Genomic DNA, 23,884 nt, shown 5'->3' with positions numbered 1-23,884 from the left:
GAGATCACAACCAATACCACAGGAATACAAACAATTATAAGAGAATACTATGAAAGTTTATATGCCAACAAACTGGACAATTTGGAAGAAATGGAAAAATTGTTAGAGACAATATACTACCAAAACTTAAGAAGAAATAGAGAATTTGGATTATTATTTCTTAATGTTTTATTTATTTTTAAGACAGAGAGAGACAGAGCATGAGAGGGGGAGGGGCAGAGAGACAGGGAGATACAGAATCTGAAGCAGGCTACAGGCTCTGAGCTGTCAGCACAGGGCCCGATGCAGGGCTTGAACCCATGAACATGGAACATGACCTGAGCCAGTTGGAATCTTAACTAATTGAGTCACCCAGGTGCCTCAAGAAATAGAGAATTTGAATAGGCCCATAACCAGCAAAGAAATGGAATCAGTTAACAAAATTCTCCCAACAAATAAGAGTCTGGGGCCAGATGGCTTCCCAGGGAAATTCCACCAAACATTTAAAGAAGAGTTAATACCTATTTTCTCAAACTGTTCAAAATACAGAAACAGAAGAAAGCTTCCAAACTCATTCTATGAAGCCAGTATCACCTTGATTCCAAAAGCAAAGACCCCATAAAAAGGAAAATTACGGGCCAATATCCATGATGCACCTGGATTTAAAATTCTCAACAAGATACTGAAAAATCAAATTCAACAGTACATTAAAAGAATTGTTCACCATGATCAAGTGGGATTTATTCCTGGGCTGCAAGGCTAGTTCAGTAATTGCCAATAAATGCTTGTGACACACCACATTACTAAAACAAAGAATAAGAACCATATGATCCTTTCAATAGATGCAGAAAAAGCATTTGACAAAATACAGCATCTTTCTTGATAAAATCCCTCAAGAAGGTAGGGATAAAAGGAAAACACCTCAAGATCATAAAAGCCATACATGAAAGGCCCACCACAGCTACTATCATTCTCAATGGGGAAAAAACTGCGAGCTTTTCCCCTAAGGTCAGGAACATGACAGCAATTGTCCACTCCCATCACTGCTGTTCAACATGGTACGGGAAGTCCCAGCCTCAGCAAGCAGATGAAAAAAAAGAAATAAAAGTCATACAAATTGGCAAAGAAGATGTCAAACTTTCACTCTTTGCAGATGACATGATACTCTACATGTGAAACTGCTGGAAGCCATTTTCTGACCTAACTAAAGTTGAGAAAACTCCTTGAAGGGAAGGCGGGTTTACCAGATGGAGGGCCTCCCACAGTCAGATGGTGACTGATGTCTGCTTGAGCACCGACCCCCAAGGACCCTGTTGACTAGTATCAGGAGTGACTTGCCCCTCATCCTAAAAATATGCTAATGTACCTTGTATAGGAATTTCTTCTTTTGTGTTTATGGGAGCAAATATTACATTTCCTGAAAAACCTGTTTTACTTCCCCTCAAGAAAATAGGCTATTAACCCCGGCTCACCAAAAAAAAACCTAACTTCTGCTTTTACTATGCTAAAAACATTGCCTTGTATTTGAATGCTAAAGATACCTTCCTTCCCCATATGATAAGCATCTAAGTCACCTACATCAGTCACTATTGATAAAGATTATGCATGAGTCTTCTACCAGTCTGTGTTCTGGGAAATTTTTATATATCAAAGAATTTATCATCAGATATCATTGTCTAAGGCAATTACCACTTCTGTTTTGTACCCCATACATTTTTCAATAAATAAAGCTGACTCTCTGGTCAGTGCAGAGATGCCTGCTTGGAGAGCAGAGATGCCTGCTTGGTGATCAGCAAGAAACTCAAGCCTCTCTCATTCACTTTCACTGACACCATCCATCCTTCATGGAGCCCTGGATCTGCTAGAGCTGGACTCTGGCAGAAAACATGAAAGACTCCACCAAAAACTGTTAGAACTGATACATGAATTCAGCAAAGTCATGGGATATAAAAATAAACATACAGAAATCAGTTGCATTTCTATACACCAATAATGAAGCAGCAGAAATAAAAATCAAGGAATTTACCTCATTTACAATTGTACCAAAACCCTTAAGATACCTAGGAAAAAACCTAACCAAAGAGGTAAAACATTTGTATGCTGAAAACTATAGACTTATAAAAGAAATGGAAGATAACTCAAAGAAATGGAAAAATATTCCATGTTTATGGATTGGAAGAAATTTGAAATGTGTATACTACCAAAAGCAATCTACACATTCAATGTAATCCCGATCAAAATAACACCAGCATTCTTCACAGAGCTAGAAAAAACAATCCTAAAATTTGTATGCAACCACAAAAGACCCAGAATAGCCAAAGTCATGTTAAAGAAGAAAACCAAAGCTGGAGGCATCACAATTCTGGACTTCAAGCTATATTACAAAGCTACAATCATCAAGACAGTATGGTACTGGCACAAAAACAGACACATAGATCAATGGAATAGAATAGAGAACCCAGAAATGGACCCACAAATATATGGCCAAATAATGTTGGAAAAAGCAGGAAAGAATGTGCAATGGAATAAAGACAGTCTTTCCAGCAAATGATGCTGGGAAAACTGGACAGTGATACGCAAGAGAATGAACCTGCACCAGTTTCTTACACCATACACAAAAAATAAGTTCAAAATGAATGAAAGACCTAAATATAAGAGAAAACCATCAAAATCCTAGAGGAGAACACAGGCAGCAATCTTTTTGACCTGGCCACAGCAACTTCTTAGTACATATATCTCTGGAGGCAAGGGAAATCAGCAAAAATGAACTAAAGGGACCTCATCAAGATAAAAAGTTTCTGCACAGTGAGGGAAATAATTAGCAAAACTAAAAGACAATTGACAGAATGGGAAAAGATATTTGCAAATGACATGTCAGATAAAGGGTTAGTATCTAAAATCTATAAAGAACTTATCAAACTCAATACCCCAAAACGAAATAATCCAGTTAAGAAATGGACAGAAGACATGAATAGAAACTTTTCCAAAAAAGACATCCAGATGGCTAACAGACACATGAAAAGATTCTCAACATCACTCATCATCAGAGAAATACAAATCAAAACTACAATGAGATACCACCACACATCTCTCAAAACAGCTAAAATAAACAGCTGAGGAGACATAGATGTTGGCGAGGATGCAGAGAAAGGGAAATCCTTTTGCACTGTTAGTAGGAATGCAAATTGGTGCAGCCACTCTGGGAAACATTATGGAGGTTCCTCAAAACATTAAAATAGAACTACCCTATGATACAGCAATTGTACTACTAAGAATTTATCCAAAGGATACTAAAATGTTGATTTCCAGGGGCACATGCACCCCAATATTTATAGCAGCACTATTGATAATAGCCAAATTATGGAAAGAGCCCAAATGTCCATTGACTGATAAATGGATAAAAAAGATGTGGTATATAAATACAATGGAATACTACTTGGCAATCATAAAAAATGAAATCTTGACATTTGCAACAATGTGGTGAAACTAGAGTGTATTATGCTAAGTGAAATAAATCAGGCAGAGAAAGACAAATAGATGATTTCACTTATATGTGGAATTTAAGAAATACAACAGATGAACATACAGGAAGGGAAGGAAAATAAGATAAAAACAGAGGAGGCAAACCATAAGACACTCTTAAATATAGAGAACAAACTGAGGGTTGCGGAGTGGATTTGGGTGGGGAGTTGGGATAAATGGGTAATGGGCATGAAGGAGGGCACTTGTGATGAATAATGGCTGTTACATGTATGTGATGAATCATAGGGTTCTACCACTGAAACTAATACTACACTGTATGTTAACTAACTTGAATTTAAATAATTTTTTTTGTTTTTATTTTATTTTTGAGAGAGAGAGACAGAGACAGAGACAGAGTATGAGCAGGGGCTGGCATATAGAGAGACACACACACACAGAATCTGAAGCAGGGTCCAGGCTCTGAATTGTTGGCACAGAGCCTGACGCAGGGCTCAAACTCACTGACCATGAGATCATGACCTAAGGGGAAGTCAGATGCTTAAGTGACTGAGCCACCCAGGTGCCCCTAAATAAATTAATTTTAAAAAATTAAAAATAAAGGGTGTTAAAGAAAATTCAAGTGGGTGGAAAATCAGAACAAATAGAATCTACATCTGCTATATATTAAACTCTTACAGTTGCTAGGTGTTTAATTAAAAGAAAGCCAGGAATTTAAAAAATATTTATATTTTCTGCTTTTATCACTTCATTTTATTTCACTTTTATATGGAAATATTTGCCTATGGATTAATATATATATTCATCTTCTGTTAAAAGATACACATTTAAAACTCTCAGTATATTCCTAGTAGTTAGCATATATAAAAATGAGTATAAAACTTTTAAAATGGAAAAGCTATAATATATATTTCTCCATATGTGCTAGTTTCTTCATACTAGTTATTCAAACATGAACTGGAAAGACTACATATAACCATGAGAGAATGATAAAAGCTTTGGCTTTTATTTTAGTTTTATTTGATAAAAGTGTTAAGTAGCTCTAGAGCTAATAAAGATATTGAAGAAGAGAGCCTTTGGCCTCTGGGCTATAAATTTAGTTTTGTAGACCCTTCTCCCAGTATTAAAATACTTATGTCTATCTTTGCAAAACAATATATTTTTTTAATTAGGCATTTCAAATATTTATGCATTAATATTGCAGAGATGCTCAAGTCAAATTCAAATCTGTGTAAAATTAAAAGCAAGACCAGCTTTATTTCCCACATTTATGTTCCTAAAAATATTAAATAATTTGTTTTAGTTTATGAACAGCAGGAAGAAATTATACACAGGATTACAGAAGATATGTTCTGAGCAGCCAGAATATGAAGCTCTTATCACTGTGTGGGTGAAAGAAAGAAATTTTTACAAATAAAGGTGCATGTTGCCTTTATCTTTTACAACTTAATATTTGTAATTCTTTTGTTTGGAAATAATTTTTTATTCACATAAAGTTGTGAAATTCTGTGCTCTTTTTGTAGTTTTCTTAATGTTATCATCTTACTAATCTCCAGAACATCACTACCAGGATATTGACACTGATACAGCCAAGAAACATAATAACTGCATCCCACAAGGATCCCCCTAGTTGCCCTTTAATAGTTAACCTACTTCTCTCCTGTCTCCACTTCTTCCTTAACTCCTGTCAGTCACTAATCTGTTCTCTTATTTCTATAATTATGTCATGTCAAAAATTATATATAGACAAATAGATACATGTTAAATAGAATCATACAGTATGTGATTTTTAGAATTGGCTTTTTTGGGGCATAATTCCCTGGATATTCATCCAAGCTATTATGTGCAAACAATAGCTTGTTCCTTTTTATGCTGGGTAGTATTCAATGGTATGAACATTCCACAGTTCACTTAACCATATCACCTATTGCAAAACACCTGGATTGTTTCCATTTCTCAGCTATTGTGAATAATGCTTCTGTAGATATTTATGTACAGATTTTTTGGTGAACTTAAGTTTTAATTTAGTTGGGATTAAATTCTCAGGAATACAAATGCTGGGTGCTATAGTAGTAAAGCGCTTAATATTTTAAGAAACTGCCAACTGTTTTCAGATTTGCTGAACCATTTTACATTTCCACCATGAATGTATGAACTTCTCCATATCTTGGCTAGCATTTGATGTGGTGACTACTTTTTATTTAACCACTGTCATAGATGCGTAGTGATTTTTCATTGTGGTTTTCATTTGCATTTCCCTAATTGTTAATAAGGTCAAGAATCTTTTCATGCGCTTATTTTCCATTGTATATCATCTGCAATGAAGTATTTCTCCATGTATTTTGTCCATTTTCTTTCTAATTGGATTATTTGTTTTTATACTGTTTAGAATGTTTAAATGTTCTAGATATTCATTCTTTATCAGGTGTGTGGCTTACAAATATTTTCTTCAGTCTGTACTTGTCTTTCCATTTTTTAACAGAGATTTTCAGAGAGCAAACACTTTTAATTTTGATGAAGTACAACTTATCAGTTTTTCCTTTTAGAGATCACGGTTCTGTTGTCAAGGTTAAGAACTCTGTCTAGCTCTAGATCCTGAAGATTTTCTTCTATTTTTTTTTTTTTTTTGCTAAAAGTTGTATGGTTTTACATTTAAGTTGGTTATCCATTTGAGTTAATTTTTGTAAAAGATGTGAGACTAAGGCCAAGTTTCATTATTGGCCTATGTATGCCCAATTCCTCGAGGACCATTTGTTGAAACACCTATCTTTCCTCCATTGAATTGATTTTGCACCTTTGTCAAGCATCAGATGAATATATTTATGTAAGTCTATTTTTGGGTTCTCTCTTCTGTACCATTATCTTTGTGTCTATCTCCCTGCTAATAATACCATACAATCTTGAGTACTTCAACTATAAATCTTAAAATTAGGTAGACTAATTCTTCCCAGTTTATTTGTCTCTTCCAAAATTGTTTGTTATCCTCGTTCCATTACATTTCTATATATATTCTAGAATAATCTTAACTATGTCTTCAAAAAATCTTGGATTTTGACAGGAATTATATTAAACTTGTATATCAATATGGGGAGAATCTACATCTTTACTACATTCAGTTTTCGAATTCACAAATACTGTTTTTCCACTTACATTTTTTTCTATTTGTCTCACCAATATTTTGCACTTTCCAGTATACAAATCTTTTACGTGTTACATTAGATTTAGATCTAAGTATTTATTTTCATTTTCTGTGTGATTATAAATGGTATTGTATTTTAAATTTTAGGGTCTACATGTTCATTGTTAATTCATGGAAATACAAGTGCTTTTTTAATGTTTATTTTGCATCCTGTGACTTCGCTGAATTCACTTATTAGTTAGGAAGTTGTTGTTTGTTGTTGTTGTTGTTGTTTGTAAATTCATTAGGATTTCCTATATGGGCAATCATGTCATCTACAAACAGGAACAGTTTTTTCTTCCTTTCCAATCTGTATGCTTTTATTTCTTTTTTCCCCCTTATTGCACAAGCTAGAACTTCTTGTACTACGCTGAATAACAGTGCTGAAGAGATCAGACATCTTTACTTTGTTTCCAATCTTAGGAGGAAAGCATTCAAATTTTCACTATTAACTATTATTATCAGTTACAAATTTTTTGTAGATGTTCTTTATTGAGTTCAGGAAGCTCTCCTCTATTTCTATTTTTTTAGAAGTGTTTTTTTTAAATCATGAATGTATATTGATTCTTGTTGAATTCTGTTTCTGTTTCAATTGATGCGATCATTTGGGTTTTCTTCTTTATTAAATTTCAAACATTGAACCAGTCTTGTATCCCTGGAATAAACTACACTTGGTCATGGTGTGTAATTCTTTTCACATATTGCTGAATTCAATCTACTAATATTTTGTTAAGGAATTTTGTATCAATATTCATGAGTTGATATTGCTCTGTAGCTTTTGCTTTTAGTGTTGGGTTTTTTTTCTTTGTTTGGTTGATTGGTTTTATACTAGCTGGTTCTGGTATCAGGGGAATACTAGCTAGCTTCAGAAAATTAATTGGAAAATATTGCCTATTCTGTTTCGAGATAAGATTACTTACTATTGGGATTATCATTCTTTAAATGCTTATAATAGTTCTCCAGCAAAACCATATAGGCTTAGAAATTTCTTTTTTGGAAAAAAATTTAAATTATGAATTAAATTGCCTTAATAGCTATAGGACTATTAACATTACATTTTTCATATCAGGTGAATTGTGGTAGTTTGTGTTACAAACAAAGGTGCAGTGTGTATTGTTTTTCAACTGACCAGAAGTCATTCAGTGTTCTTAATTCTTAATTCATATGAGTTTACTAATAATTGCTCTCATTAAATGTATGCCATGCCAGGTACATATACTTTTTCATATAAATAACACAACTCTGCAAAAGTGAATACCACATTTTACAAATGGGTGAGAGAAAACTTCCCAAAATACACGCTTACTTTCTTTCAAAGACGCTCAAGAATCTACATCTCTCAACACTTCAAAACAATGAGCACACTTTCTATTGCACCAGGCTGCCTTTTCTCTATAATTACCCAAATGCCTTTCTACATGATAAAAATAATGGTGTGTTTTGGTTTGGTAAGAAGATGAAAGTTTAAGATAACATTTTCCGCAGGGAATCTATAAAGGTAATTTTTAAAGGGTTTACCACCAAAAAGTAAATAAACTGAGACAGACAAAAGAAGTTTTGCTTTAAACCAGCAATATGTGACAATATAATTACTTACATGGATGAATTTAAGATAACATAACATTTTAAGAATAAGTACATAGAACTTCCCTTGGAACAAAATGCAATCAGTGTCACAGGAATTTATGTCATAGGATGATGGAGTTTTTTAATGATAAGTATCCGAATAGTTTTGGCTAACAATTGCAACTCCTCTTTCCAATAAGCATTTTCCTAAAACATTTATCAGAATACATATTTAATAAAAGTTTTCCCTTTTCCCTTTTCCCATCTTTGGCAAAGGAATGCTCAAAAGGGTAACAGAAAGGGTGGCTCAGTTGGTTGAGCATTCGGCTCAAGTCAGATCTCGCAGTGTGTGAGTTTGAACCCCACATTGGGCTCGCTGCTGTCAGCCTGTTGGCACAGAGCCCACTTCAGATCCTCAGTTCTCCTCTCATGCTTGTGCTCTCCCCAAAATAAATATTTTTTAAAAGAGATATATGGATATAAAGCAAATATTTAAAAACAACATATACTGAGTAATTTCTAAACAATCTAGAATTGGCTTTATTTATATATAAATATTTATATATAAAATATATTTATATTTATATAAAATTTTTGCTTAAAGTTCCCTTGAAGAAATAAATATGATAAGAAATAAATAAATAAAATTCTGGAACATTCTAAAATTCCAAAATCCCTTTCTTCATCTTTACATCAATGAACAACTGAGCACTCAACTCACTAGTATCCCAAATTCAAAAGGACCTGTAAGTTTCTTGCTAGCTCCTATAGATAAAAATCTATTGACACCTGTTTATAAGTCAGAATGGGGTTTGGAACAAGATAGAATTGGATGCAATTCCTAATGCCAGTATTTACAGTTCAGTGTTTGCATCTATAAATGGAAATATAACCTGCTCTGTAGAATTGTTATCTGGATTGAGATAATGTAAATGAAGTATTAGGTAATAATGTCTACTTCAGAGTGAATAATTGAAAAATATTTATTCTCTTCCTTTATTGCAAAATAGTAGAACCTGACTGAAAAAAAGCATTGGTGAGTTAAGTCACAACATAACTCTCCTGATAACTGACAGAATCACCAAGTTAAGTGCAGAAGACAGTGACAGGATCCACTGGTATATTATAATGTGCAGAGGTAAGAGTTGAAGGGAAAAGGGGAATCAGCAAGTTTGGAGAAAAATATGACTCATTTTACCAGTATTTAAAATAGCTGTCCTGAAAATTGTAATGACTGCCTTTAGCAGAACGCAGAAAGGGGAGACTCTGATGGGAAATAAGTGGGTGAGATCCTGAAAGAACTTCTCTTAACATCCATCCATCTCAGATTCGGAGGAATGATGGCTCAGGGCAATGATGGACCATATTGCTAGAGAGAAGAAAGAGAATGCACACTCCTAAGAATCTCTACTGTTCCATTGTGGATAACCAGTTTTACAAAGCATGGTACTCAGAAGTTCAGGAGGCTCTGTGATGACTTTATCAAAGCAAAGATTAGGAAGTTGTTAGGAGTTTGAATAGCAGGCACCAGATAGCAGCTTTGGAGAAAGAAGCTGGTCATTAGATACATTTTGAACCCAAACAATACATATTGTTCTCTGGTATACTGGCTTACCACAGAGAGAAGAATCAGTAGAAAGTGGTTTCCTTGCTAGGGCTGCTCATGCATGCCTCTGTCATCTCTACTTACCAGATTAAAGAGTACTCATCAATAATAACTAAATAATAATAAATAGACACAGTTCCTTCTCCCATGGGCCTCATATTCTTGTGAAAAAGATAGACGAGGAGGGAAGTGAAAAATGCTATGATGAAGTAGAGCGTGTTGGGAAGTCATATAATGAGGGATCTGACCTAACTTGGGGTATAAGAAAACTTTAAAGATGTGATACTTCAGCTGCTACCTGAAGGAGGTGTAGAAAGTAGCTAAGCAAAAGTAGCACGAGTGGGATTGAAATTACGAGTTGAAGTCAGAGAGAACATCATAAATAACCATGATCCTGAAACAGGAAAAAATAGACACAGCAGATATAAGAAATGAGAAGCTGATTGGTCTGTTTGGAAGACCAAAAAAAAAAAAGGTGGGGAGCAGAGTAAGTGAGGGGACCTCTTTCCAGGAGTTTGTAAAATGGAAGAAAATTGGTATAACTCCTAGGCCAATGGAGACAATCATATGACGGTTTTGATTTCAGCTGATGGAAAAGAGGTGATGAAAAGCTGTTAAAGAGACAGAAACCAAAAGGAAGGGAGAGTACAAGTTTCTTGGGGAGACAATGAGAGTAACTCTAAAAACATGTGGAAAGTTTGTTTTCAGAGAGGTAAAGGAATACCTCCATTTTAATAAGAAAGAGGAGGAAATGATGGGTTCAGGAAGATTTTACAAAATTTTTTGGCAAAATGTTGCGGTAATACCCCATTGATGACTTCTAATTTCTCTATGAAGTGAAGGTGCTGCCATCTGCAATAGGCAAGGAGGAAAATTGGGCATCTGAGAGAGTAGAACTCTGAAGTCTTTGGGAAGTTTGCCTGCAATCTGCCTGGAGAAATTTAAATCTGTTAAGTAGTGTTAAGGGCCCAACTCAGCCAGAGAACCATGAATTTATAATGGTAAATTAAGATTGTGGATGGATTTATTTAATTTCTCTATATAAGTATTTTTTCTATTTAATCTGAAACTAAATGAAAATGGGTTGTTAGTCTTTCACTATTTACTCTTTTATTCACTTATTTTGTTATATATATATAGAAAATAAACAAAGGGAAAATTCACTTAAAATGGGGGTGGGAAGCCAACAGAGGAATTCTTGCACCTTACTACTCTTCCTCAATTACAGAAGCAACAGTAAGAAAGGGGCCTTGCAAGTTGATAATATTTTATTGTCCCAGCAAGAGGAAGAAATGTTTTCTCTCTCCACCCCCACCCCCTCAATAGCCCAACCAATGACAGACTGTCACAAGTCAGCCAATGAATAGCCACTATAATTTAGAACCCTGTTTACTCTAATGGACTTTTTGTTTATAAGAACCCTTCTCAACTCCTCCTTTGCTCTATAAATGAAGCATTCCTCTCCTTTGTTCTCCAAACTTGCCAATGGTTTTGCTGTAGCTCACATGCCCCAAATTGCAATTCTCTACTATTCCCAAATAAACCCATTTTTTTCTGGTAAAATAATTGACAGTTTTACTTTTTTTAAGTTTATTTATTTTTGAAAGAGACAGCATGAGTGGGGAAGGGCAGAGAGAGGGGACGAGAGAGAATCCCAAGCAGGCTCTGCGCCACCAGCGCAGAACCTGATGCAGGGCTTGAATTCACAAAACTGTGAGATCATAATCTGAGCCAAAACCAAGAGTCAGATACCTAACCAAATGAGCCACTCAGGCACCTTGATAGTTTTACTTTTAAAAGTTAACAGTGTATATAAATGAACTATTGCTGTTGCATTTATTTTCAGTGTAATAGGTAGGGAAATAGGTTTGTAACTACTATTTGTTTATTATGAACTATGTTCTTTATCATTATAAAAATCCTGTTTATACGTAATGCTTTTTTCCCCCTTTTTTCAAGTTTTCACTTAAATTCCAGCTAGTTAACACATAATATAGTATTAGTTTCAGGTGTAAAATTTAATGACTCATCACTAATACAGTGTCCAGTGCTCATCACAACCCATCACCCATTTAAACCCATTCCCTTGCCTACCTCCTCTCCAGTAACCCTCAGTTTGTTCTCTATACTTACGAGTCTGTTTTCTGGTTTATCTTTCTTTTTTCCCTATGTTCATCTGTTTAGTTTCTTAAATTACACATATGAGTGAAATCATATGGTATTTGTCTTTCTCTGACTGACTTATTTTGCTTAGCACAATACTCTCTAGTGCCATCCGTGTCATTACATATAGAAAGATTTCATTCTTTGTAAATGCTGAGTAATATTCCACTGTACACACACACACACACACACACACACACACATGCACATATACACTACATCCTTATCCATTCATTCATCAGTCAAGGGGCATTTGGTGGCTATGTTGATAATCCTGCAATAAACATTGAGTACATGTGCCCCTTTGAATCAATATTTTTGTACTAATGCTTTTTATCCAGCGTTCTACTCAGTTTTAAGTATTTTTGACAATTGTATTTTTTATACATAAATCTTTTTTCCACATTAAGCTTTCAGAATTTTTCTTTCACTTTTTAAAATATGTGTCACTTATAAACATCATAGAGTTTGAATTTTGATACAAAAGTATTTTTTTCAAAATGAAATTAACTCATTAACATTTATAGAGAAAACTGCTCTGTTTAATCTTCTTTTATAATAATTATTTTTGGTTTTGCTTTTTTGCTTTTTACTTTTAATTCCTTCCTCAACCTTCTCCTTCTCTCCTTTTCTTTCCTTCCTCCTTTTCTTCTTTCTTTCCTACATGATTTGTATATCCTTATTATTTTGCTATTAATAATGGCTTTAAATTTCCCCATGTTATTAAACACTGACATTAAACATAATCTTAAGAATTATTTAGAAAACACATTAGAAACTGGCTTATTTCACTGACATATCCAAAATGTTCCATGGATATTGTCACTACCTGTGGCATTTTTATTGACTTCAAATACATGATCTTCATTTCCAAGTATGATTCCTCCATACAAATAGAAGGGCATGATCAAGTTAAGAACCAGAAGTATGTTACAAATAGGAAACCCATCTCCTTCAAGCAGCAAGCTCCCACTAGCAGCAAATACTATAATGCTTGTGCTGAATGTATGATGGTGTTCACTGCTACCTTCAACACCCTAGAGAAGATTGATGCTCACCTAAAAGGGTCATCATCTCTGTCCCTCTACAGATGTCCCCATGTTTGTGATTATAATGAACTAAGAAGACTGTGATAAGTTCCTTACGATTGATAGCAAGGCTTTCTGCATCATTAACTGCTTTGTCTTCCTCCTTTGCCAAGGTCATCCATGACAATTTTAGCATTGTGTACTTACCAGCGCCCACAGAGAATGCCATCACCACCCACAAAAAACCAGCGAGGGTTAACTGTAGTATGATGGCCAGAGGGCTTGCTACTGAAAAGATCTTCAGTGCATCTGCTGATCACTGACACTACCAAGGCTATGGGCAAGCTGATTCCTAAGCTAAAAGTCCACTGACATGGACATGGCCTTCCAAATGCCCAAGGTCGACATGCTTGTTACAGATCTGACCTGGGGAAAGTTGTCAAACATAATAACCTCAAGAAGGTGACGAAGCAGATGTCAGTGGGACCCTTATGGGAAATCCTGGGTTATACTACAGATCAAGTTGTCTCCTGTGATATGACTTTAACAATAACATCTTCTCTTTTGCCTCAGATTCGGTGGCTGACATTGTCCTCAAAGACCACTTTTAAAGCTATTTCCTGATATGGCAATGAATTTGGCTTCAGAAACTATGTGATTCCTGAACTACCTACCTCAGCAAAAATACTAAAGGATGAGAGATCTGTAGCTGCAATGATCTCTTCATATTTTTATTTCTCAATTTAGTGAAAAATTTCCATCTTTGACCATTTCTATCCAAGATTTCCTAAAGAAGGAAAAGGATTTAGAGAGTATCTATTATCAGTACCATGCACTACAGACTATTATATCTGGCAACAAAAACAAGGAAATAATATTTATTTCCTGACATAATGTTAAACATTTTAATGAATTAATACATCATGGGCACATAAGCAGGTATTAAAGATTATATCATATGAGAATATTTTATATCATGATAAATCAGAATATATTCTTTAGGTGGAAAAACAAGTTATAAAGCAACATACACACTATAACATATGCTTCTTAAATTAATATATGTGTGTGCAACAAGTCTAACTTGATGATTATAACTGAGGAGTGGTTGCTTCTTGATGAATTTCTGAGTATAATGATCCTTTCCATCATATCGCACTAATATTTTTTGTTGCTATTCATTAGATAATACTAATTTTCTTGGACTATTTCTCTAGTTAAAATTAGATTTTTGCAAAAAATGTTTCTTCTGTAACTTAATGACTATTGTTTGATTTTGGTGGGGCTTTCTTGTCACAAAACTTTTATAATATTGGCAGCAAAGTAGGTGAGAAAATCGGAGTCAGTAGATATCCTGATAATAGACATACACACAGTCAACACATATATACTCCAAAATAAATTAAAGTGGAGAGAAAAACAAAATGATTAAGTGGATAAAAATTACAATTTTTGAGGAAATCAAACCTTCAAATTCAGTGCCAGGTGACAAGAGGAATAATAATAAACTGCTTTATTTTTAGGGTGTCATTTGGAGAAGTTACTCCTTAAAAATTCATAAAGTACCTGTGAGAAACCCTCTAGTACCTGGGAGAGGTTAATTCAGGAAAAATAATCATAGTGACAAAAGAGAGTACAGTCACAGTGTTAAATTAGATTTTAAACTGTTTAAAGGAAATTTTGAGGAATTATTGTAATATTTATAGTCTTTGCATTTACCTACTTTTTAAAGCTTTTTATTGACTATTAAATACCCTGATGCTCACAGAACCAATTTATGAAAATTTCTTTAGTCATTCTTTCTACAAAAATTGTGGAGTACCTTTCTTGTATAGGAATGGGGAGGTAACATTGGGTATTATATCACAGTTTGAAGACATCAGAGAAGGCCTTCTTGAGAAAGTGATATCTAAAGTGGAATCCTGAAGGATGAATAAAAGGTAATCAGACCAAGGAATGAGAAATGGATCATGGACAAAGTTTGAAAGAGAAACACTGACACATGTTTGGAAAGAGCATAGTGCTGTGGAGAAAACAAAGTGAGCCTAAAATTGGGATGAGGGTGTCAGTGTATACAAAAGAGAAGAAGAAAAGAAAGGCTCAAGATGTCCCTCTAAAAATAGATTCCTAGTCATAAGGCCTAGTAAGTTTAATGGCATTAAGTTTGATGAGGCACTAGTGATCAAACCTGCTTTAAGGATTTAAATCTAAAAAGTGAATGAACAGGCTAAGGAAAAATGGTACAGCACTTGGAGAAACAACTGGCATGTTCTATTTGATTTGAATAAATTTAGTTTCTTGTGTAGGTAGCAGAAGGAGATTTATACAGCACACACATATGCATGCAGTTTCATGCATACACATGGAAAAAATTAAATCACCCATTTTATACGCATGCACACATATATACCCATAAACAAACACCTATATATTACATATTTGAAAATAATATATTCAGACTCCAGTTTTTTAGAGCTTAAAAAATGAATATTTTTGAAGTTATCATATAGTTTGTACTTCCTTATCTGATTTAATTAGTTTTTGAAAATAATCTTTTCAATTTCTTATCTTCCATTCAAAAATACAAATTTCCATTCCAAATACTGCTATTAAAATAGTGCTGTCAGAGATTGCAAGATGTACTACAAAGTGACATAAATCAAAAGAGTATGGTATAGCACACAAAAACATAGTCACAGAGATCAATGGAATACGATAGAGAGCCCAGAAATAAATACACTCAATGATAAAAAAGAAAAAGCTTTTCCTCAAAGATTAGGATAAGACAAGGATGCCCACCTAAGCAATTTTATTCAACATAATATTGGAAATCCTAGCCACAGCAATTAGGCAATATAAAGGCATCCAAATTGGTAATGAAGAATTAAAACCAGATGGAGGAGCCAAGATGGCAAAACAGCATAGAAGTGTTTTCCCAATCTTGCATGCATGAAATACAGCCAGATCAACACTAAATCATCCTGCACACCTAGAAAACTGATTTGAGGATTAACACAACAATCTGCACAACCTGGACCACAGAACCACAGAACTCAGCAGGTACGCAGCGCAGAGAGGTGAACTGAGGGAGAGAGAGAGGCTGCAGAGGGCAGGGGGCTGTTTTTGCTTGTGGAGAGAGGATGGAGATAGGGGGAGAATATGGGGAAAAGCACCCCCACAAAAACAGCTGGAGAGAAGGTGGAAACAGCTGCAGGGAATGAACTAAAAAACGAGAAAGAAGACTTAAATTCCATTATAACTCTATAAACAGGGGGAGCACAAAGTCTGAAACTCTTGATACCTGGTGGTGGTCTGGTGGAAAGGTTGAATCCCCAGCATCAGAGTGGGTCCTGGAGGCCATGCATGATTTTCCGTAATCATTTAAATGCTGCTGCTACATGAATGCATGAATTTTTTCTAGGGCAGGCTGGTACCCAGCTCTGGCCATTGGCAGCAGTATAGACTTGGGAATGTTCCAGGGTGTGGCGGGCACCTGGCCATTGCTCTGTGAGACTCTCCCCCAGAGGATCTGTGTAGGTTAAAGCCGCAGTCCCCCAGAAGTAAGGGGTGGAGAAACACAGCCTCATCAGATAAAACTCAAAAGGGAGGAGACGCCTGGCATCCTAACAGTTTGGTCATGGACAGTGTAAAAGCAGGGAGTGGATGGAAGCCAGAGACAAAGGAGTGCACGATTCCTGGTCAGAGAACAGAGTTTGGATACTAGAGACTGGGTAGCTGAGTGATACCATTTTCACCCCACCCAAACATGCACATACACACCTCCAGGTGCCACAACAATCCACCCCAGCAAACTAATCAGTGCCATCTCGTGGAGAACAGAGCCCTTATACTAAGCCCCGCCCACTGGGCCAACCTCGCTCCTCAGAAACACCACAAACCTCTTTGCCAGCTTAGTTTACAGAACACAAACTGCTTCATAATTTGACTTCTAGGGGAAAATGATGTAATATTAATCATATATCAGTCTGTTTCCTGCTCCATCTATTCAATTTCCTTTTATTTCTTTTCATTTCTTTTCTTTTACATGAATACATAAAAAGAAAAAATTTATTTTTATTTGAATTTTATTAAAAATATTTTTTCTACTAGATTTTTTATTTTGTAAATTTTTCAAATTTTATTTTACTTCCATCATTTCAAGTTATTCTTTTCCATCATATTCATTTTCTCAAATTTTCAAACATTTCCTCACCCCCCCTTTTTTCTTTAATCAATCAAGCAACTTTTAATAACCAGACAAAACACACCTAGGATCTAGCATAATGTATTTGAATTTTTGTGTGTGTGCATTGCTTTTAATTTTTAAAACTATTTTTACCTTATTAATTCCTTTTCTTCCTTCAAAATGACAAAACAAAGGAATTCATGCCAAAAGAAAAAACAGGAAGAAATGACAGTGAGGGACTTAACCAACACAGATACAAGCAAGATGTCTGAACCAGAATCTAGAATCACTATAATAAGAATATTAGCTGGGGTGAAAATAGATAAGAATCCCTTTCTGCGGAGATAAAATAAGTATATCTAGTGAGGATGAAAGAAAAAATGCTATAACTGAGCTGCAGTCCAGAATGGATGCCATAGTGGCAAGGATGGATGAGGCAGAGCAGCAATATAGAGAACAAACTTATGGAGAATAACAAAGCAGGAAAGAAGAGGAAGACCAAAGCAAAAGAGCACAATCTAAGAATTAGAGAAATCAGTGACTCATTGAAAAGAAACAATATCAGAATCATAGGGTCCCAGAAGATGAAGAGAGAGGAAAAAGGGCTAGAAGGGTTATGTGAGCAAATCATAGAGGAAAATTTTCCTAACCTGGGGAAAGACACAGACATCAAAATCCAGGAAGCACAGAGGACTCCCACAAGATTCAACAAAAACCGACGATTACAAGGCATATTATAATCAAATTCACAAAATATTCAGGCAAAGAAAAAATCATGAAAGCAGCAAGGGGAAAAAAAGTCCTTAACCTACAAGGGAAGACAGCTCAGGTTCGCAGCAGGCCTATCTACAGAAACTTAGCAGTCCAGAAAGGAGTGGCAGGATATATCCCATGTGCTGAATTAGAAGAATATGCAGCCAAGAATTCTTTATCCAGCAAGGCTGACATTCAAAATAGAAAGTGAGATCAAAAGTTTCCCAGATAAAAAGTAAAGGAGTTTGTGACCACTAAACCAGCCCTGTAAGAAATTTTAAAGGGGACTCTCTGAGGGGAACAAAGCTGTTCCAAAAAATAGAAATGGAAGGAAAACTGCCAAACTTTTTATGAAGCCAGCATTGCCTTGATTCCAAAACCAGACAAGGACCCCACTAAAATGGAGAAGTACAGACCAATTTCCCTGATGAACATGGATGCAAAAATCCTCAACAAGATATTAACCAACTGGATCCAAAAATAGATCAAAAAAGTTATTCACGATGACCTAGTGGGATTTATACTTGGGATGCAGGACTGGTTCAATATTCGCAAAACAATCACTGATTCATCACATCAATAAAAGAAAGGACAAGAACCACATGATTCTCTCAATAGATGCAGAGAAAACATTTGACAAAATACTGTTTCCTTTCTTGATAAAAACCCTGGAGAAAGTAGGGATGGAAAGGATCATACCTCGAGATCATAAAAGCCATATATGAAAGACCCAGTGATATTATGATCCTCAATGGGAAAAAACTGAGAGATTTCCCCATAAGGTCAGAAGCAAGACAGGAATATCTACTCTTGCTACTGTTATTTAACATGGTATTGGAAGTCTCAGCCTCAGAAATCAGACAAAACAAAGAAATAAAAGCCAGAAGGAGGTCAAACTTTCACTCTTCATAGATGACATGATACTCTATGGAAAACGCCATCCAAATCAGCCAGAAGGAGGTCAAACTTTCACTCTTCATAGATGACATGATACTCTATATGGAAAACGCAAATGATTCTACCAAAAAACTGTTAAAACTGATTCATGAATTCAGGAAAGTTGCAGGATATAAAATCAATGTGCAGAAATCAGTTGCATTCCTATATACCAACAATGAAGCAACGGAAAAAAATATCAGTGGATCGATCCCATATACAATTGTACCAAAACCCATAAAATATCTAGGAATAAATCTAACCAAAGAGGTGAAAAATCTATACACTGAAAACTATAGAAAGCTTATGAAAAAAATTGAAGAAGACACAAAAAAATGGAAAAATACTCCATGCTCTTGGATAGGAAGACCAATATTGTTAAAATGTCAATACAACCCAAAGCAATCTATATATTCAATGCAATCCCCATCAAAATAGCACCAGCATTCTTCACAGAGCTAGAACAAACAATCCTAAAATTTGTTTGGAACCAGAAAAGACCCCGAATAGCCAAAGCCATATTGAAAAAGAAAACCAAAGCAAGAGGCATCACAATCCAGACTTCAAGCTGTATTAAAAGCTGTGGCTATCAAGATAGTATGGTACTGGCACAAGAGTGGGCACTCTGAACAACTGAACAGAAAAGAGAACCCAGAAATGAACCCACATAAAAAAAAAGCTAACAATCTCTGACAAAGCAGGAAAGAATATCCAATGGGATAAAGATAGTCTCTTCAGCAAATGGTGCTGGGAAAACTAAACAGGGACATGCAGAAAAATGGACTTGGACCCCTTTCTTACACCATACACAAAAATAAACTCAAAAGGGATGAAAGACCTAAATGTAAGGCAGTAAGCCATCAAAATCCTTGAGAAGAAAGCAGGAAAAAACCTCTTTGACCTTGGCTGCAGCAACCTCTTACTCAACATGGCTCCAGAGGCAAGAGAAACAAAAGCAAAAACGAACTATTGGGACCTCATCAAAATATAAACCTTCTGCACAATGAAGGAAACAATCAGGAAAACTAAAAGGCAACTGATGGAATGGGAGAAGATATTTACAAATGACATATCAGATAAGAGATTAGTACCCAAAACCTAAAAAGAACTTATCAAACTCAACACCCAAAAAGCAAATAATCCAGTGAAGAAATGGACATAAGACATGAATAGACACTTCTCCAAAGAGGATATCCACATGCCCAACAGACACATGAGATGATACTTAACATCACTCATCATCAGGGAAATACAAACCCAAACCACAATGAGATACCACCTCACACCTGTCAGAATGGCTCACGTTAACAACTCAGGCAACAACGGATGTTAGTGAGGATGCAGAGAAAGAAGATCTCTTCTGCACTACTGGTGGGAATGCAAACTGTTGCAGCCACTCTGGAGAACAGGATGGAGGGTCCTCAAAAAATTAAAAATAGAAATCCCTTACAACCCAGCAATTGCACCTCTAGGTATTTATCCAAGGCATATAGGTATGCTGTTTCAAAGGGATACATGTACTCCAATGTTTATAGCAGCACTATCAACAATAGCCAAAGTATGGAAAGAGCCCAATGTCTACCCATGGATGAATGGATAAAGAAGATGTGTTGTATGTGTGTGTGTATACACACATATATATAATATATATATATATATAATATATAATAGAGTATTACTCAGCAGTCAAAAATAATGAAATCTTGCTATTTGCAACTACGTGGATGGAACTAGAGGGTATTATGTAAAGCGAAATTAGTCAGTCAGTGAAAGACAAATATCATATGACTTCACTCATATGAGGACTTTCAGATACAAAACAGATGAGCATAAGGGAAGGGAAGCTAAAATAATATAATAACAGGGAGGGGGACAAAAATATAAGAGACGCTTAGATATGGAGAACAAACAGAGGGTTACTGGAGGGGTTGGGTTGTCAGAGGGAGGATGGGCTAAATGGGTAAAGGACATTAAGGAATCTACTCCAGAACCATTGTTGCAGAATATGCTAACTAACCTGGATGTAAATTTTAAAAAATTAAAAAAGTATTATTAGCATAAAAAAAAGAAAGAAAACAACCACCATTTACAGATGACTATTATATTATAGAACCCTAAAGGCTACATCAAAACACTATTTGAACTAATAAATGAATTCAGTAAAGTTGCAGGATAAAAAATTAACATACAGAAATTGCTTTCATCTTATATACTAATATTGAGCTATCAGAAAGATAAATTAAAATAATATCATTTACAATTGCATTAATGAAAAAGAACTAAGAGTAAATTGATCAAGTAGGTAAAAGACCTATAATCTGAAAACTAAAACTAAAACATATTGATAAAAGAAATCAAAGATGATGCAAATAAATGGAAAGATATACCATGCTCATGGATCAGAAGAAATAATATTGTTAAGAAGGGTTAAAATCCAAAATATACAAAGAACTTATAAAATTTATTACCAAGAAAGCAAACAACCTAATTAAAAAATGGGCAGAGGTCAAGGTACCTGGGTGATTCATTCAGTTAAGTGTCCAACTTTGGCTTAGACCATAATCTCATGGTTCGTGGGTTCAAGCTCACAATGGACTCTGTGCTGACAGCTCAGAGCCTGGAGTCTGCTTTGAATTTTGTGTCCCTGACACTTTCTGCCCCTCCCCTGCTGGTGCTTGCCCTCTTTCTCTCTCTCTCTCTCCCTCCCTCTCAAAATTAAAATAAACATTTAAAAATATTTTTTAAATGGGCAGAGGTCTTGAATAGACATTTTCCCAAGAAAGACATATGAATGGACAACAGACACATGAGAAGATGCTCAAAATCACTAATTATTAGGGAAATACAAATCCAAACCACTATGAGGGGCACCTGGGTGGCTCAGTCAGTTGAGCATCCAACTCTATTTCGTCTCAGGTTATGATCCCAGGGCTGTGGGATCAAAATCCTCATTGGGCTCTATGCAAAGCCCCTCTCCCTCATTCACTGTTTCTCTCAAACGAGTGCATGCACGCGCGTGCCTGCACGCGCGCGCGCGCACACACACACACACACACACACACACACACACACACACACACTAAGACATCCTCTCACACGAGTCAGAATAGCTATTACCAAAAAGACAAAAAATAACAAGCATTGTGAAGATATGGAGAACTGTATCTTGGTATGGCCCCTATGGAAAACAGTATAGAGTTTCCTCAAAAAAATTAAAAAGAGGACTATCATGCAATCCAGCAATTCTTCTTCAGGTATTTATTCAAAGAAAATGAAAACACCAATTCAAATGGATATATGCAACCTCATTCTCGTTGTAGCATCATTTACAATAGCCAGGATATGACTAATTGTCCATCTGTAGATAAACTGATTAAAAAGATGTATATGTAAACAATGTAATATTATTGTTGTGAAAAAGAATGGAATCTTGTGACCTACCCATGGATGGACCTAGAGGATATTATGTCAAGTGAAATAAGTCATAAAGAGAAAGACAAATGTCATATGATTTTACTCACATGTGAAATATAAAAAAAAACTAAACAAATAAATAAAAAACAGAAACAAACTCATAAATACTGAGAATAAACTGGGGAATGCCAGAAGGAAAGGGTGTGAGTAGCCAGGCAAAATAGGTGAAGGGGATTAAGAGGTACACACTTCCAGTTATAAAATAAATAAGGATGGTGATAAAAAGTATAGCATAAGGAATATAGTCAATAAAATTATAATAATGTATGGTAACTGATGATAACTACAGTTACTGTGAATATTGTATAATGTATAGAATTGTCATATCACTATGTTATACACATAAAACCAATATAACATTGTATGACATCTATACTTCACGAAAAATTTTCAAAAAATAGTGCTGTAATCAATGTCCTACAGATTTTTTTCTCTTCCTGAGCATTTCATTGGCATGGATAAGAAATTACTAGATATAAAAGACTATAAATTTTTATGGCTCTTGATTCACATTACCAAGAAGATTTATAGAAAAATTTCCACATTCAGTCTAATGAACACCTATATCACCATGACTTTTATCATACACTTACCACAAGGATTATTTTTTAAGGAAAAGTTTTAATCATTCTTAAATTAAAATGTGATGATTTTATTTTGAATTTATTTGATATGCAGGGCTGCTAAACATTTCCTTTTGTTTGTTAGATATTTTTTTCTTTCTTTCTTGAATCATTTATTCCTATTTTTTGCCTATTCTTTTCCATGGACATATTCACCTTCTTTGTGGTCTTGAAAGACCTCTTTGCATGTTATAGTATTAACAATTTGATTGTTTATATTTATCATAAATATCTCTAGCTCATTTGTTACTTGTTTCCTATTTTTAACTTATTTATTTATTTTGAGAGAGAGAGAAAGAGAGAGAGAGAGAAAGAATGAGCAGGGGAGGGGCAGAGAAGGAGAGAGACTCCCAAGCAGGCTCCATGCTCTGTGCTGAACCCAATGTGGGGCTGTTCTCACCAACATGGGTTCATGACCTGGGCTGAAATCAAGAGTTGGACACATAACTAACTGAGCCACCCAAGCGCCCTACTTGCTCCCTGTTTTAATTGAGATTTTTTGATGCAGTGTAGCTTTCAGTTTTTATGAAATAAAATAGTCAAGGCTATTTATCTTTTCCTTTGAGATTACTTTCACAGCTTTTGTGTTAAGTAAATGCTAGTGTCTCTAAATTGTTTGATATATTGACAGTTGGTATCTCTATCATTTCAAAGATTTTGTTAGTTAATAAAGAAATGACAGCTGAGCTAATCATTTGCAACTGTTCTGACAGAAAAGAGAAAAAGAAAGGGTAAGAATGATAAGACAGAAATTGTTTCTTTAGGGTTATTAACCACTGTCAATATTTTTGTTAGAGTGTATTGCCTAATGTTTGTTTATATAAATTATTTAAAATAGTCTTGTCTCTCATGATTTCACCAACTTAATGATGCTGTTAATGTTTATTTCAATAATTATAATTATTCCATAGA

The 23,884-nt window shown here is 35.1% G+C and overlaps 1 protein-coding gene across 3 annotated transcripts in view; it reads right to left on the bottom strand.

Moving 5' to 3' along the window:
* The window catches only part of ANKS1B (ankyrin repeat and sterile alpha motif domain containing 1B), a 1,093,013-nt gene that overhangs the window by 599,833 nt on the left and 469,296 nt on the right, over window positions 1–23,884 (bottom strand). The window contains exon 1 of one of the 3 annotated variants that reach the window (XM_029953698.1): window positions 16,302–16,372. The exons of the other annotated variants lie outside the window; for them this stretch is intronic. Within the exon in view, the coding sequence (XP_029809558.1) occupies window positions 16,302–16,361 (60 nt within the window). The 5' untranslated portion in view covers window positions 16,362–16,372. Of the gene's footprint in view, window positions 1–16,301; window positions 16,373–23,884 lie in introns of those variants that run through there. 3 annotated transcript variants of the gene reach the window in all.

The sequence above is a fragment of the Suricata suricatta genome, chromosome 10, assembly GCF_006229205.1.
Source record: "Suricata suricatta isolate VVHF042 chromosome 10, meerkat_22Aug2017_6uvM2_HiC, whole genome shotgun sequence".
In the NCBI taxonomy this organism is placed as follows: domain Eukaryota; kingdom Metazoa; phylum Chordata; class Mammalia; order Carnivora; family Herpestidae; genus Suricata; species Suricata suricatta.
The sequence above is the reverse complement of the archived record's forward strand: the minus strand, read 5'-3'. Positions and strand labels throughout refer to the sequence as shown.